Source organism: Mustelus asterias, chromosome 23, assembly GCF_964213995.1.
Source record: "Mustelus asterias chromosome 23, sMusAst1.hap1.1, whole genome shotgun sequence".
Lineage (NCBI taxonomy): Eukaryota > Metazoa > Chordata > Chondrichthyes > Carcharhiniformes > Triakidae > Mustelus > Mustelus asterias.
In genome coordinates this window covers 26,036,285-26,054,271 of record NC_135823.1, presented here as the reverse complement: position 1 = coordinate 26,054,271, position 17,987 = coordinate 26,036,285, and the positions used below count along the sequence as shown (strand labels likewise).

At 47.0% G+C, this 17,987-nt stretch overlaps 1 protein-coding gene across 1 annotated transcript in view; it reads left to right on the top strand.

Annotated features, from left to right (window-relative positions):
* Nucleotides 1-278: 278 nt before the first annotated feature.
* LOC144510594 (cytochrome P450 3A30-like) overlaps nt 279-17,987 on the top strand; it is a 40,965-nt gene continuing 23,256 nt past the window's right edge. The window contains exons 1-5 of the mRNA XM_078240155.1: nt 279-470; nt 4,227-4,320; nt 12,497-12,549; nt 15,261-15,360; nt 17,755-17,868. Of these exons, the coding sequence (XP_078096281.1) occupies nt 373-470; nt 4,227-4,320; nt 12,497-12,549; nt 15,261-15,360; nt 17,755-17,868 (459 nt within the window). The 5' untranslated portion in view covers nt 279-372. The remainder of the gene's footprint in view (nt 471-4,226; nt 4,321-12,496; nt 12,550-15,260; nt 15,361-17,754; nt 17,869-17,987) is intronic.

Genomic DNA, 17,987 nt, shown 5'->3' with positions numbered 1-17,987 from the left:
GTTCACAGTAATTAATTGCAGTGTTAATACAAGCCTACTTGTGAAACTAATAAATAAACTTTAAACATAGCTAATAAAACCCACATTATTTAAAACTGCAATGTTTGATTTTTGGTATGATGGTGTGTTGCCTTCTTGAACAACTGCAGTCTGTATGGTGTAGGTGCACCCACAGTGATGTTAGGTATTGTGCTACCAAATAAACCTGTTGGACTTTAACCTGGTGTTGTGAGACTTTTTATGTATCTCCACATCATTTCCTTGTTTGAACAGCCCGCTCGCTGTTTCTGCCTCAGTGTGACTGACTCTCTCTATAAATACTCCCAGTGCCCAGCTCAGACTCCCAGTATCCTCTCTCTGACTTCTCACAGGATGCCTGTCCTTTTCGCACAGAGTCTGGGGCTGATCCGGGCTGTTCTGTCCGACCAAACCTGGATTCTTCTCCTCACTTTCCTGCTCCTGTTGGCTTGGTAAGTGTTTGATTGATTTCTTTCTCGCTTATTTCCCGGCTCTGATCCTGGGAGAAAATACTCATGATGTGGAGATGCCGGCGTTGGACTGGGGTAAGCACAGTAAGAAGTGTCACAACACCAGGTTAAAGTCCAACAGGTTTATTTGGTAGCAAAAGCCACTAGCTTTCGGAGCGCTGCTCCTTCGTCAGGTGAGTGGGATTTCAGTTCACAAACAGGGCATATAAAGACACAACTCAATTTACAAAATAATGGTTGGAATGCAAGTCTTTACAGGTAATCAAGTCTTAAAGGTACAGACAATGTGAGTGGAGAGAGGGTTAAGCACAGGTTAAAGAGATGTGTATTGTCTCCAGCCGGGACAGTTAGTGAGATTTTGCAAGCCCAGGCAAGTCGTGGAGGTTACAGATAGTGTGACATGAACCCAAGATCCCGGTTGAGGCCATCCTCATGAGTGCGGAACTTGGCTATCAGTCTCTGCTCAGCGACTCTGCGCTGTCGTGTGTCGTGAAGGCCGCCTTGGAGAACGCTGACCCGAAGATCAGAGGCTGAATGCCCGTGACCGCTGAAGTGCTCCCCCACAGGAAGAGAACACTCTTGCCTGGTGATTGTCGAGCGGTGTTCATTCATCCGTTGTCGTAGCATCTGCATGGTCTCCCCAATGTACCATGGGGCCGCCCAATCCGGGCACGGACTGGATCCGCGCCAGAATCGGGTGTCGGTAAAGCTGCGATCTGCTCGGATTCGGGTGCAGATCGCGTTAAAGGCCCGACACCCGAATTTACCACGATTTTCGGGCGCGAATTCTTGGTAAAATAGGGCCCTTGGTGTAAAAAATGTAGCAAATCTATAATTGCCAACTTCCTTTTCAGGGAGGTGGGATTGAACTGCTGTTTGGATCACGTGTGGTATGTTCATGTAAAAGATCCTCTCCTTACAACAACTAACTTGTTGCAGAGGTTCAAATAGTCCTGGGAGCTTATATTAACTATAAAAAAACTTTTCATTCACTGGTGGGATGATAGACGTTTAAAGGGGAATTTTTAAACAGCTCAAGAGACTTTCTGGGACATTTATTTGTCAAGATTTGATCAACATTCTTATCCGCATTTATTCCAGAAATTCAGAGGCCTCCCCCTATGGAAACAAAGTTAGTGCCGTGCCTTATTGGACACCTTGTATAGCAGTCCCCAGGTCATCAACATCCTCCTAAGGGCTCCCTCTCCTTAATTTGGAGGGGGGAATGTGAGGAACAGCGCTGCAGGAGGGGTGAGGTGATTTTCCCCCACCCATAAGAAATAGGAACAGGAGTAGGCCATTCAGACCCTCAAGCCTGCAACGCCATTCAATAAGATCATGACTGATCCGACATTCCTCATGTCTGCTTTCCAACCCTTTCCCTGTGATCCTTGATTCCCTTATGATCAAAAAACCATCAATCTCAACCTTAAATATACACAAGGACTCTGCCCCACAGCTCTGTGGCACAATTCACAACCCTCTGAGTAAAGAAATTCCTCTTCATCTCAGTCTTAAATTGGCACCTCTTTATTCTCAGGCTCTGGTCCCAGACTCTCTCATGAGGGGAAACATCTTCTCAGCATTTACCCTATCAAACCCCTTAAGGATCTTGTACGTTTCAATGAGATCAGCTCTCATTCTTCTCAATTTTAATGAGTAGAGTCCCAACCTATTCAACCTTTCTTCATAAGACAATCATCCCTCCATACTGGGGATCATCTAAGTGAACCTTCTCTGAACTGTCCCCCAGTGAAATAATATCTTTCCTTACATAAGAGTACCAAAACTACTCTCAGTACTCAGATGTGGTCTCACCAGTATCGTGTACAATTGCAGCAAGACTTCCCTCCTCATATTCTCCCTTAATCACCCTCTCCCCTTAATGCTCTGTCACTTTGACTCATCCTCTCACATTTACTTGATCTAAACTAATTTCCACTTCATATTAAAGCAGAAAGTGACCCAGAACTAATTGCCTCAAATATCATTGACTGCCTAGAAAATCAACCAATGAAGAATCAGCAAATAGCGGCCAATAAGCTTTCCCCACTAGGAGAAAGAGAACCATTAAAATTGTTCCATATTTTCTTGCCTATCTTTCAACTGCTGTTGCACTTTGCCAATAAGCAGAGGAGAAAGTGCTGAAAATACAAACAGAAAAAGCTTTAACACGTATTTTTAAAACTCATCCCTAGTTCCTTTCTTTCCTCCCTCAGACCCCATTCTCTGGGATAATCTGCCTATGGCCTTCTATACTCTTCCAGCAGGCCTCAATGTAATCTTCAGTAACTATCACTCCTGGGCACTCTGCAGCTCTTTCATCTGAAAAATTAAAATTCGTGCGTCCGTGCCAGGATCTATACTACATGATTATCTGTCACACACTGCGCTGGTTAGTGATTTGGAGTTTGTGATCCATTGCATAATTCTGTCTCTGTATTAGCTCTACAAAATCAATATTGTGAGTGGCCTGGATGTGTGGAAGAGGCTCCAGGCTGTTTTTTTCATGTTGTACAGGTTTCATGACTTTACAAATAGAGGCACAACAGGGCAGGATTTTTCCCGCAGGCCTCTGAACACTGTTGTTGTCAGGGTCAATGAGGAACCGAGCCCTGCAATGGAAAAACAGCCACTCAGCTGTGATTTTCCACAAGGTGACAAAGTAATGGCCAGAGAGCAGACTCGCTGTCTCATAGGCTAGCCTACAAAGCAGGAGGGCCAAACAGAGGCCTTCAAGCATGAAAGGAGCATCAGTGGGAAACAAGTCAGAGAGACCCTTCAAAATGGAGCTGCCCTTTCTGCAATCTTTATGAGTTTGAAGTTAAATGCCTTTACATCGAGGCCACCACTGTGCAAGAGGGAATTTGGGGGGGGGGGGGGGGGAGAAGAAGAGCTCCTCTATGGTGTGGTGTACTCAAGCAACCTTTATGGAGTGCGGGGGGGTGGGTGGGAGGAGGGGTGCATGCGTGCCGCCAGACCTGGCACACAGGCCTTCAGCACTGCAACCCTGCTGGTGGATTGGGTTTCACACTGGCACAACATACGCTTTTGAACTTGCATTGTAATTATTGATGACAATACCATCAAATTCACTATCTGTGGTTCCACTGCACAAAGTTTGAGTTAATTGTAACCGAATTTACAATATCCATGAATTGTTAAATGATTCTCTTCCAGACCTGAACATTGCTGGGTTTCTGCTGAAACATTGATTCAGACCATCCTGTACCGAATCTCTAAATCTGTTTTTTATATTCAGTCATGGGACATGGGCGACACTGGCTGGCCAGCATTTATTGCCCATCCCTAGTTGCTCTTCAGGAGGTGGTGGTGAGCTGCCTTTATGAATTGCTGCAGTCCATGTTCTGTGGGTTGACTCTCAATGTTGTTAGGGGGAGAATTCCAGGCGTTTGACCCAGTGACAGTGAAGGAACAGTGATCTATTTCCAAGGATGGTGAGTGACTTGGAGGGGAACTTGGAGTGGTGTTCCCATGCATTTGCTGCCCTTGCCCTTCTAGATGGAAGTGGTCATGGGTTTGGAAGGTGACGTCTCAGGATTTTGTTTGATCCTGAAACTTGTTTGAAGATCTTCAACAATAAATAAGAATATCTGTTGGCCGTAAGATTGGTGTTTGGGATGAGATATAATTTTAATGAAACTGGAAGGTAAGTTCATGCTAACCAATGTGTGTTTTGTTGTTTATAAGCTTGTAACCATTCAATTCAATTTGCAGGTACAGTGTTTTACCATATGGGTTATTTAAACGGATTGGAGTTCCGGGCCCAAGGCCGCTGCCATTCATTGGAACAGTTCACCATTACAGAAAGGTTTGTTCATCTTCCCTTTCACCACCATGTCAATAACTCCAGTTACAACATCACCTATTATTAAATTGTTCTGCTATAGCCTTGTTTCTTCCTGTAACTGAGAGCTGATGAGACCTCACAGAAGCTCCTGCGTAGTTTGGGTGACAGGAAGCTTTGGGCATTTAGTGAACCTGTCAAAAGCTGGAGAAACCCTCCTGGAGGATAATCCCAAGTGTTTGTAGAGTCTAGTTTGATTGTACAGCCTAGTGGAATTCTTGTAGTTGGCAGTGCTGGTGCTTCACTGAATTGGTTCAATAAATACAAGAAAAAATATAACAGCTCAACTAATTAATGCATTGATTTACAAAGACTAAATCCCAGTCGAAAAGGCATATAAATTATTGCTATTTTTAACACAGTGGGAAGAATTTAACAGGTGACGGGGTTTCCTGTCCTGCCAACAGAAACATTAAATCCTCCTGAGGGTAGATGAGGCCTCCGTTTAACATCTCATTTACTCGTTCAGGCAACACCTCCATCCAATCACCTGAGGCAGTAAATGCGATGGAGCTAATGTCCCTCCATGTCCTTGCCTCATCTATTCATTGGGTGAACATGGCTCTGTGAAGGATGGACAATGTATGTCCCTGTGATCTTCTATATCTCTTATGAGGGAGCAGATAAAGATCAAAAGTTTAGCATTCATTCTTTCCTATTTTTAACTGAATTTCTGATTTGGTTCCCCTTTTGGTCCATAAGGAATTTGCAGCAAGTACACAGCAGGATTTAATTTGTCCAGGATACTATATTGCTCTAATGATTTGACATCAAATGAATGTTTTTTATTCGTGAAATTCTATAGCAAAACTCGATATCTCATACTAACACAGCTTATCCATTTTATCAAAATGTTTCTCGATTTGGTTTTGAGATTTTCCAATACTTCTGGCCACTAATGTATTGATGTCCATCACATGCAGCCATTTTTGGCTACATGCTTGTAGGTTAAGTCATTGAAGGTCCATTCTGGGAGAGGTGGAATGTCAAGGGCAGTCCTTTTTTGCAGTGATGTCTCTTTGAATGTTGAGGTGAGAAGTCTTTTCCATGGGCCACTTCCTTCAATAGATCCCATAACTTGATCAGTAGAGTTGAGGGGCGGAGGGTAAAGATTTTCCGTCAGACAACTGGAAACCATTCTTGTGGACAAAGGCAGAGTGAGAAACAGCATGTGCTCATCAGGCCCTGGGTTTCAGCATGAGTCAATATTCAGTCCAGTCAATATTTGAGGCCTTTACTTCCAATCAGGCACTGACCACAACAGAAAAAGGCTGGAAAAGCTCAGCATGCCTGGCAGCATCTGTGGAGAGAGAAAATAGTTTTCTGAGTTTGTTTAAAAGCATTCAAGACAAAAGAACCCTGAAAGGGGTGTTGGAAGACCTGGAGGTGGAAATGTGATGCAAACAACGGATGGGAAAGCATTGTTTAAAAGAAGATTTTAAAGCGTGTCCTTTTGAGGGTGGAGTTTGGAAACATTTATGTGGCCATCATTTGGGGGAAATTTGAGAAGAAATCCACAGATCAGTTGAGTGGTACCTGCTATTTATGTTTCAGAATGGGGTGTGATGCGCGTCAATAAGCACATGGAACCAAGGCTTCGGTATTGAAGGCTTTAATAAAGTAACAATGGAACTACTAACACGAATACACCAGTTCAGACTGAAGGGGTCCTGCCGGAGCAGGGGGTCTTATACCTCGCCACCGGAGGCGGGACCCCACTGGAATGTGCCATGATAACTCTTATAACAGGTAAACACCCTAACCCAACAACATAGTACAACCCCCACAGTAACAACACCCTAGCCCAACAGTAACATAGTAACAAACCCCAGTGGTGAACCAACGATGGTTCACCACATTCACCCCTCCTTTAAGAACAAAAGGTGGCGGGGTGGACGAAAAACAGGTCATATAAACAGACAATAACAGAAAAATCACAGGATTCACAAGTCCAGACGGTCTGGAGGACCGCACCGATGCTGCGATCTCCTCAACACCGGTTGCGAAACCGGGGCAGGTGCCGATCTCCTCAACACCGGTTGCGAAACCGGAGCAGGTGCCGATCTCCTCAACACCGGTTGCGAAACCGGAGCAGGTGCTTGTGGTGGCGCTCTTTCCAAAGCAACGTCTGGCTGTCCCCTCAAGGACTCCCGGGCCGGCCGGCCCTGGTGAGGCGATGGTGCAGGGGATCCTGGAACGTTTGGTCGTAGTGGTGGTGGTGATGATGGTGGCGCCGATCTCCGAGTCTCAGGCAAGCTGTACATGGGAGTAAAAGTGTTGTGCACTGGTCCCGGTGCTGACCGCGCCACGTCTGGGGAAGCAATGAGGAGTAGTGGATTCGTGACTGGGGGAATAGGAGCGACAGGAGTTGCTACGTCCCCTGCGGGCGCCAGGTCTCTAATGGAGACAGTGTCCTCTCGCCCGTCAGGATATGCCACATAGGCATACTGAGGGTTGGCGTGGAGGAGTTGGACCGGTTCGACCAAGGGGTCGGACTTGCGAGCCCTCACATGGCGCCGCAGAAGGACGGGTCCTGGGTACGTCAACCAGGCTGGCAATGAGGTCCCCGAGGACGACTTCCGAGGGAATGAGAACATCCTCTCGTGGGGAGTAGCATTGGTTGCCGTACACAGGAGGGAGCGGATAGAATGGAGCGCATTTGGAAGGACCTCCTGCCAACGGGAGACTGGAAGGCCCCTGGATTTCAGTGCCAGTAGGACAGCCTTCCAGACTGTAGCATTCTCCCTTTCCACCTGTCCGTTACCCCTAGGGTTGTAGCTCGTGGTTCTACTAGAGGCAATCCCGAATGAGAGCAGGAATTGCCTCAAGTCGTTGCTCATGAACGACGAGCCCCTGTCGCTATGAATGTAGCAGGGGTACCCGAACAGGGTAAAAAGTTCACTGAAAACCTTAATGACGGTGGCAGTTGACGTGTCCGCACAGGGGAAAACAAACGGAAACCGGGAATACTCGTCTATTATGTTGAGGAAATAGACATTCCGGTCCGTTGAGGGAAGGGGGCCCTTAAAATCCACACTCAGCCTCTCAAAAGGGCGAGTGGCCTTGACCAATTGTGCCCGGTCTGGTCGATAAAAGTGTGGTTTGCATTCTGCGCAAATCCGACAGCTTCTAGTCACTGACCTGACATCCTCCACCGAGTAAGGCAGGTTGCGGGCTTTGACGAAGTGGTAGAGTCTGGTGACTCCAGGATGACACAGATCATTGTGGAGAGCCTTCAAGCGGTCCTCCTGCATGATGGCGCATGTTCCGCGCGAGAGGGCATCCGAGGGCTCATTGAGCTTCCCTGGACGATACATAATATCGTAATTATAGGTGGAGAGCTCAATTCTCCACCGCAAGATCTTATCGTTCTTGATCTTGCCCCTCTGCGTGTTACTGAACATAAACGCCACGGATCGTTGATCCGTGATCAGGGTGAACCGCTTCCCTGCCAGGTAATGGCGCCAGTGTCTGACTGCCTCCACAATGGCCTGAGCCTCCTTCTCCACCGCTGAGTGCCGAATTTCTGGGCCTTGAAGGGTGCGGGAAAAGAACGCGACGGGCCTGCCTGCCTGGTTTAGTGTGGCGGCTAGGGCGAAGTCAGATGCATCACTCTCCACCTGGAAAGGGATGGATTCATCCACCGCGTGCATCGTGGCTTTCGAGATGTCGCTCTTCAAAACCTTGAAGGCCAATTGGGCCTCCGGCGTAAGTGGAAAGGTCGTGGACTTAATGAGCGGACGAGCTTTGTCCGCGTAGTTGGGGACCCAGTGTGCATAATACGAAAAAAACCCGAGGCATCTCCTCAGTGCTTTCGTGCTAGCGGGCAAGGGAAGTTCAGTGAGTGGGCGCATACGGTCTGGATCAGGGCCAATGACCCCGTTTTCCACCACGTATCCGAGGATGGCTAACCTGCGCGTACGGAATACGCACTTCTCCCTGTTATAGGTCAGGTTCAGGCGAGATGCAGTGCGCAGAAAGTGTTGGAGATTAGTGTCGTGGTCCTGCTGGTCATGGCCGCAGATGGTGACGTTATCCAGGTACGGGAAGGTAGCCCGCAACCCGTTCTGGTCCACCATTCGGTCCATAGCACGCTGGAAGACCGAGACCCCATTGGTGACACCAAATGGAACCCTGAGGAATTGGTATAGACGACCATCCGCCTCAAAAGCCGTATATTGTCGGTCCTCTGGGCGGATGGGGAGTTGATGGTAGGCGGACTTAAGGTCTATGGTAGAAAACACTTGGTACTGCGCAATCTGATTGACCATATCAGAAATGCGCGGGAGAGGATACGCATCCAGCTGCGTGTATCTATTAATGGTCTGACTATAGTCGATGACCATCCGAGGTTTGTTCCCGCTTTTGACTACCACGACCTGCGCTCTCCACGGACTAGCACTGGCCTGTATGATCCCTTCCTTGAGGAGCCGCTGAACCTCAGATCTAATAAAGATCCGGTCCTCAGCGCTGTAACGCCTACTTTTAGTAGCGATGGGCTTGCAGCCAGGAACCAGATTTTTAAAAAGGGATGGTGTAGTAATTTTCAGGGTGGATAGATTGCATGCGGGGCGCTTTGGGCAATTTGGAGGCTGCGGCTGATTCCCTACTGCCAGTGAAGGGAGTGGCCCACCGTACTGTAGGATCACACTCCTCATGTGGGCCATAAAGTTTAGTCCAAGGAGAATTGGCGCGCAAAGGTGAGGTAACACAAGGAGCCTGTATTGCTCGTAAATTGTGCCCTGTACCTCAAGAGTTACCATACATCGTCCTTGGATCGGTACAGACCGGGACCGTGATGCCATGGAAATTGTCTGTTTGGCAGGGAGAATCCGGAGTCCACACCTTTTAGCAGTTTCAGGGTGTATGAAACTTTCGGTGCTTCCGCTGTCAAACAGACAATTCACAGTTCTGCCACTAACCTTTACCTCCATCATAGAATGTTCCAGTCTGTAATGCCTGGTCTGATCCAGAGAGATCGACGCCACCGTTGGCCCCTGGGCGCCACTGCATGCTGCCGATGTGGATGCTGAGGACCCCTGCTGGTCGCTGCTGCATGCTGCCGATGTGGACGCTGAGGACCCCTGCTGGTCGCTCCTAGTCGTCGTGGACCATGATGGCCGCCCCCATGAATCGCATGTGGCCGAGGGCGCCAAGCGCAGCGACTCCTGGTGGTCTTCCTCCTCCTCCGTCAGCCACGATGGCGCCATCCTGGGATCGCACGTGGTCGGACCTCGTGGGTACTGCGATGCCGAAGGAGATTGTCTCCGTTCTGGAGGGTTACAAGCTACACTGCCGTTTTTAGGCTTGGACCTGCAGACTTTGCCGTAGTGGCCTTTTTTACCACACTGGCTGCAGATTGCCGTTCTTGCCGGACACTGTTGCCGTGGATGCTTGGCCCCTCCACAAAAATAGCATCGCTGGCCACCTGGAGCTGCCGCCGTCGTCGAATCGATCTGGGAGCGCGGGTTAGCGGGGCGAGGAGGGAGCTGAGCTTGCTCCAACCACGTTGACTGCACGTGGTCCTCGGGGTACAGCGCCAAGCTCTTCAACGCCGCCTCCAACCTCACGGCCATCTCCATTGCCTGGGTCAAGTTGAGTTTCCCCTTTTCTAGCAATTTAAGCCTGATGTACGAGGACCCTACCCCTGCTACGAACGCGTCTCGGGCGAGGTCGTACATATACTGTTCGGCGGAGACGTCCTTACAGTCGCAACCCCTGGCAAGCTGCAGGAGCTCATTGGCATAATCCTCCATGGTTTCGCCCGACTGCCGACGTCGTGTAGCGAGGAGGTAACGAGCATGTATCTCGTTGAGTGGCATAGTGTACCTTTTCTTTAGGAGCTCGACGGCACCCTGGTAAGTGGGAGCTGCACGAATGGCTAGGTAAATCGTGTCGCTTACCCTTGCGTGGAGGACCTGGAGTCTATCACTGTCTGTAGTGATAGCTACCGAGGCTGCCAGGTAGTCCTCAAAGCACTTCCACCAATGGTCGAATGTGTTAGCTGCACCGACCGCACGTGGGTCCAGTGTCAGACGATCCGGTTTTAGAACCTGTTCCATACTCTCTGTTTTTTTCTTCTTGTCGTACAGTTGTGAGTTTTCTGTTTACTTTATTAAATTGATGCGCGTCAATAAGCACATGGAACCAAGGCTTCGGTATTGAAGGCTTTAATAAAGTAACAATGGAACTACTAACACGAATACACCAGTTCAGACTGAAGGGGTCCTGCCGGAGCAGGGGGTCTTATACCTCGCCACCGGAGGCGGGACCCCACTGGAATGTGCCATGATAACTCTTATAACAGGTAAACACCCTAACCCAACAACATAGTACAACCCCCACAGTAACAACACCCTAGCCCAACAGTAACATAGTAACAAACCCCAGTGGTGAACCAACGATGGTTCACCACAGGGTGTTATCCTTGAAATCTATGTATATTTGTGAAGGTAAGGGGGAGTAATGGAGTAAGTTTAAAGTTTATTTATTATTGTCACGTGTAGGCTGACATTAACACTGCAATGAAGTTACTGTGAAAATCCCCTAGTCACCACACTCCGGCGCCTGTTTGGATACACTGAGGGAGAATTTAGCATGGCCAATGCACCTAACCAACACGTCTTTTCAGACTGGGTGGAAACCGGAGCACCCGGAGGAAACCCACACAGACATGGGGAGAACGTGACCCAAACCGGGAATCAGACCCGGGTCCCAGGCGCTGTGAGGCAGCAGTGCTAACCACTGTGCCATCGCGCTGCCCGTCGTATTGTATTATAATCAAATTTTTTATGTTTAATAAAGTTTTTTTGTTATTAAAAGATATTTGGCATTCCTGTGACTCTGTTCCTCCATATTTTCTTAAAGATAACATTATGGTCTTCTGAGCCAGGGTTCCATTCTAGCACCTTCCCATCTAGTAGTAACACCAACTGGGATCGTAACAGAAGGGATTGTCTTATGAGGAGAGATTGGGGAGACTGACTCTGTGTCCCCTTGAGTTTTGAAGATTATGAAATGACATAATTGAAACTTTCAAAATTCCTGCAGGTTCTGGCAGGATGTAGATAAGGTTGGTGAGTCTAAAACCATTCAACGTTGTCTTAAATGGCCTGTCCCTTTTTCTGAGATTGAGAGGGTAAAATCTTTGGAATTCACTACTCCAGAGGTCTGGGGACACTCATTGATTGAGCCATGTTCAAAACAGGACGGGGTAGATTTCTGGAGAATAATGACATGAAGAGATTTGCAGTTAGTGTGGGAAAGTGCTGTGGTGTTGAGGTTGATGATCAGCCATGATCTAACTGAATGGTGGAGCAGGCTTGACGGGTTCAATGGCTGAGTTCTGTTTCTATGCACCATTATTTAATTATTGACTTACATATTTTCCTGACCTCGTGCAATGATCACCGAATTTTGCTTTTCTATTTTGTTTATGTTCCTTTCCTATGACAAATTAAATTGGGGTCAGAAGCCCGGTACTGTGTGGGCAACAGTCACCCAGCAGTGACTTTCTCTGAGTTGGCTAATAGGCAGAGTAAGCATGACGGGTTGGCTCTAGAAGTTGAAGGGCAAATGAAAGGCTTTCCCAATACTAACGAAGCAGCAGGCTGCCTTTTTGGGTAAATATGAGAGCAGGCGCCTTTTATTTCTAACTTTTCACAGTTGTAAATGAAGTTTAGAACCAGCAGCCAGGCAGTAATGTGGAGGGAATGGCCTGCGGATGCAGCTGAAGCCAGGCAGTCAAATGAGTCAAAGCCTGCCTGTAGCACTGACCCACCCCACCCCCTTGAGACCACCTTCAGGCAACGACAGTTCCCTCACAACTCCAGTCAGCCTCGGTCAGTAGGCCTCAGCAGACATTTCAGACCAGCTGAATTGGCTACTTGCCACTTGTGGTCGGGCAGATCTGCTGCCAGGCATCCTGCCTTTGGGGAAAATGATCTGGGGTGTGATGTTGCTGCTGGGAAACCAACAACTGGCCAGATGGTGTGAAATTCTGCATCTACCCCGCAACCCCACAGCCGCCATGCTCATTCTGAATGGGGCCTAAAACATCACACATAGCAATAAATAATTGTCTTTCGTCTTAGTATTATGTGAATACTGTCGCTAATGATTTTGTTTTCTTCCTGGCCAGGGTATGTTTGGGTTTGATACAGAATGTTACAAGAAGTATGGAAAGATGTGGGGGTGAGTGCATTTAATCAGCCAGTAATGGATATGAATGTGTAGATTTTTATCCACTTCAAAACTGCATTTTACACCCGTAATGTAAAATGTAATTCAAGATGTGTAGATGGATAGTGAGAAACTACAGATTATTCTGAGGGATCTTAACACTGATGCAATTATTACACTTCTAAAGATGTTGAGGGCGATTCTCCCAAAAAATTCTAAGTGTCGAATTCATGTAAAAACTGGAGTAAATCCCGCTGGTTTTTTCACCCGGAGTTTAAAAATGAATCACCCACACTCTGTGTACCGTTCCCCCCTCCCCCCCATAGCCCGATCGTTGGACCCCCAAGATTGCTGGGGCCAACCTCGACGTCACCCTCCCTTCCTGGCCTGCTTCGATCTCCCACCTGCCCACCCAATCCCAATGGCCAGCCCCAGTCATTGGCTTCCCTCCCTCCCCCACGGATCTAGACTGCAGGGTCACAGCGGGCCCCACCCCCATTAAGCTTTGCCTGATGGGCAGTGTCACGGTGCCCCCTGGGCATTGGAGGTTTGCCCCTTGGGCAGTGCCGGGGGCCCAGGCTGACACTGCCAAGGTTCCAATACCCAGGAGGCACCCCCCGGGCGCCTGACCCTCTGGGGAGGGGTTCAATTGTCCCCCTTCACTCCAGCGGGGCTGGGCTCCCACTAAACTCCGCTGGAGTGAAATACGCCTGGCGGGGGTGGGGAGTAGAGGCTAGTGGGCCCAGAGACCTCAGTCCCAGGCCAGCTAATTATATTTAAATTATATTAAAATCACTGTTTGAATATATAATACAGCTCCGCACCGATTTCTGGCACGGAGCTGACGCCGCCGGAAATCCGGTGCTGGGAGACGCGCAGAGGCCCGGATGCCCATTGCGGATCACACCAATCATCAGCAGTGCAGCGGGATGGAGGAATCGGCTCCGTTATGTTTACACTGAGTGACACTGTTGGCCTGAGTACCTTCACATTTATCATTGCCCTCAAAAGGATGCTACATTTGTGTTGAGTTTTCAGGGAGGGAACATTTGGCTGTTTTGCAAACATTCAAACTGATGATCTGTCTCCAGTGGAGTATTCGCACTGAGCCTGAAATTCACTCTGTTTGGGTTTAGACACGGGTGGGTTGCTTCTTCGTTTAATTCAATGGAATAATGAGGTGAAGCCTCAATCCGTTGGGAATCAACTCATTTTCCCTGTGTAAGGAATTCTGGCAATGGCTCGGAGATTTGTCTGAATATCTAACCATGCACCTTGCAGTCAGGGAGCGTGTCTGGGAGAACTTCCTAGTCTATCCCAGGAATTCCAAACCATTGAAATGTGACAAGAGTCTGGAGGAAGCCCCAGGAAATGGCCCAAAATTCTCTCAAATTGTTGCTGGAACTGGTTTCTGTCAGGCTGAGAATGTTCCAATTCTCATTTCTCTTTTGGTTCAGGAAGGGCTTCAGAGGCGGCAGGCAGTAAATGGGGCAACTAATTTACACTAAGGAGGGTTGGATCATTTGGTGAAGGAGGCTGCTTGTCTCCACTGATTTTATTTTACACACCTTTTTATTCATGACTCTTGTTTTGTTGCTATGTCTCCTGGTCTTGTATTATTCCAATGGTCTCCTGGCCACATCTTACTGACCCTCACTTCTCACCACCGCTCCTTCTCCAAAGCTTTTGCCTTTCTCCCCTGAGCTGATGTTTACTATGGCTTGGTGCCACTACCTACCCCCCTGACCATTGAGTAGCTTGTTAAACAGGCTCACTTCCAGCAGAGAAAACTGGTGACAGAAAATTTGCAAGGTGTCTATGAAATCTTCCAGGTTTTCTGCCCAGAATATTCCCAACAAATATTGGGACAGCCTGTTCATGAGTGAATCGGGTAGTTGCTGTTGAGGTGTCGTTGTAGGCCTACCACAACTGTGCTAATACCATGTGGAGCTTTGGCGATTAGCAAACATACTGTCTGGCCTTTCACTCCATCTGACAAAGGAGCAGCTCTCCGAAAGCTAGTGGCGTTTGCTACCAAATAAACCTGTTGGACTTTAACCTGGTGTTGTTAGACTCCTTACTGCCTTCACATCAGGGCAGACTAGATGGAAATTTAACCCCTATGAATGCAATTTTGACTTTTCCCTTAATGAAACTAGTGGATTATCAATTGGTTTGTGAGGATCTGAGTGCACTCACTCATATAAAAACGAAAGTGCTGGAAATGCACCACAGATCTGGCAGCATCCATGAGGAGAGAAAGTTAATGTTTTGTGTCAAATATGACTTGTTTTCAGAGTTCCAAAAGAAAAGTCTTATTCGACTCAATGAAACTCTGCTTCTCTCTCCTCAGAGTTGTTGGGCATTTTCAGCATCCACAGTATTTTGCTTTTATTTCAGTGAACTTGCTCATCTTCATTCTGGTGTCAGTTCCTCGGCAGCAGCTAAAATGCCAATATAAGGCAAGACTGTTTTCCATCTGGGTGTAATGCAAATACAGCCGGGATTATTATGTATAATCCGAGACATTCGACATTTCCTTTCCATAGTAATGGTCACAAATGCTCCTGTGTAATATCCATCATAGTTCAGAGACCTGGCCGTCAAGAACACCCAACATGGTTGCAGTTGGTGTTTACCAAGCCACTCCCCATTCAGACTCGAGACTATTACCTTAGCTAAGAACCAGTTTCACTTTCTAACAATTCTGTCTTTTCCTTTAGGATTTATGATGGGCAGCAGCCCATTCTCTCTATCATGGATATTGACTTGATTAAAACCGTCTTCGTAAAAGAGTTTTACACTCTGTTCACCAACAGGCGGGTAAATATTCACCTACACTGAGACTTATTTGCTCTTATTAGTTTTCCTTCTTACCTCAATAAGACCTTGCTTCCACTATCTGAATATTTGAGCTTGTTTTGGTCATTTCAGCCAGAATGTCATTTGGTTTCCATCTTTTCTCCACCTGATGGTTTGATCTCACAGCGATTCAGGGCAGAGATCAGACTTACCAAACAAAACCCCCATGTGTGGGAGCAAAGAGTATGTTTGATGGGGAAGACCCAAAAAGCTGATGCTGTGATCTCTAGTTCTATCTCTCTGGGCTCAACTAAATTCTCACTGGTTGCCTGTCATAGTTTGGACTGACCCATGTTGTTGAGGTAGAAAAGAAAGTGTATCGCACCCAAACTTCATCTGACTTGTCTGGAACTTGCACCTCTCACCTTTGGTGAGTGGAGTGTGTATTTGTCTTGAAATCTGACAGGATTTTCACATCCTAATAAGTGATGCACAGGAGAGGGAGTTATTAACAATAGAGGCGCAACATCCTATGTGATCTGTGAAGAACCGCGATCATTGATATTTTTATGGAAATCTGGGTTAGACTGTTCCTTTTTCAGGAGGGGAAACAAAGCGAAATGTCCATTAGAATTCCCAACTCACTGGGGGAAATCTGAGTTTGAAATGTATAGTTTCAATAATAGTAATGAAAAGAATAGAATTGAAACGTTTGGCATCTAGAACTGAGATCAGGAGAAGTTTCTTCACTCCATGCATTGTGAATCTTTGGAATTCTCCATCCTGGATAATTATGAATGTTATGGTGTTAAATATATTCACTCAGGGCAGAGAAAGTGGCATTGAGGTAAGAGATCAGTCATTCTGATCTCCAGCTGCTCCAGTTCCTGTTTCTTGTGTTCTGCGGCATGGCTCATCTTTACCTCAGCTCCAGTATCTGCTTTGTCTCCATGGTGTTTTGATAGTTGAGAAGATCTCAGTCCCAATCCTGTAATTGTCCCAGCCTCCACAGTTTTTTAGGGGAGTGAATTCTATATTTCAACTGATTTTGATTGATATTGTCATTTGTATTGGTTGGTATACAGTGAAAAGTATTGTTTCTTGTGTGCTATACAGACATAGCATACTGTTCATAGAGTACATAGGGGAGATGGAAAGGAGAGAGTGCAGAATGTGGTGCTCCAGTCATAGCTAGGGTCTAGAGAAAGATCAGCCAAGTAGGTCCATTCAAAAGTCTAATGGCAGCAGGGAAGAAACCGTTCTTGAGTTGGTTGGTATGTGATCTCAATGGAAGAGAGTATGTGAGGGGTGCGTGGGGCCCTTGATCATGCTGGCTGCTTTTCTGAGGCAATGGAAAATGTAGACAGAGTCAATGGATGGGAGGCTGGTTTGCGTGATGGACTGTTTTATGTTCACAACCCTTTGCAGTTTCTTGCGGTGTTGGTCGGAGCAGGAGCCATACCAAGCTGTAATATATCTGGAAAGGATGCTTCCTCTGTAAAAATTGAGTCGTAGCAGGCATGCCAAATTTTCTTAGCCTCCTGAGAAAGTAGAAAGTAGCCGTTGGTGGGCTTTAAGTGACTTTTGGATAGTTCAGTGGGCTGAAGAAAGCGCACCTCTTGACTCCACGTCAGCGCTTCCCAAACATTTTCCTGATGTGACCCCATTTTAATATCCCAGACTTTGTTTATTCCCAGAGTGAAAATTTGGAAATTCCAAGAGTTGAGGTGGGGAGGGTGGGCTTTGTATGCTGAGCAGGGTGGGAGTGAGAGGTTGAGCATGTTGGGAAGTATTTAAACTGCAGTGTTTTGTTTAAAAATAAACTACCTACTGATCAGCTTCAGTAGCAGCAATTTGGCCTGTTAGCCTGCACCGACCATTAGAAATATATGCAAGGCTTTAAAGGAGTCTCACAGCCATTAGCAGTCAGTCTGAGCTCCATTGCTGCCTCAGGTCTCTACGTCCCATTGGGACTTGCAACCCACATCCAGATTGCAACAAAGAAAAATGCTTTTTTGTTCTCAGTTTTCCAAAGGTGACTTGGGAATTTCTGGTTACTCTTCATAAGGAAACAAAGAACTGAGACCCATGAATTGGGACAGGTGCATTTCCAGAATTAATCCTGAAATGGGGATTAGACGGCTTCTAATGTTGGCAATCCCACCAAGGAGGCCTGAGAATCATTTTGCACATTATGGCAAAGTGTGCCTGGCAAGGATTTCCTTCTATTTTTGGTGTGGAAAACCTGTAGTCACACTGCTGAAAACGCCCATGCTACTGACACATCACTTCCTATGTGCAGGTCATGGCGATAAACACATGAATACACATTCATTGCTCCTCTCTCTGTGCAGTTTTGAATTAATATGACATTGAACCTGATAACGTAATTTCTTTAACAACCTTTTCCTATAGAACATAGGTCTGAATGGGCCATTGATTGAGTCCATCCTGATTGTTGATGATGACCATTGGAAGAGAATCCGAAGTGTGCTTTCACCAACCTTCACCAGTGGGAGACTGAAAGAGGTAACGGACCCCATCCCACTCCCCAATAGATCGACTCCTTTGTGCTTGTACTTGTGATGTGTGAGATTGGGTACTTAGACATTGGGTACTCATCCAAGAATAATTGACTTTTTATGAAG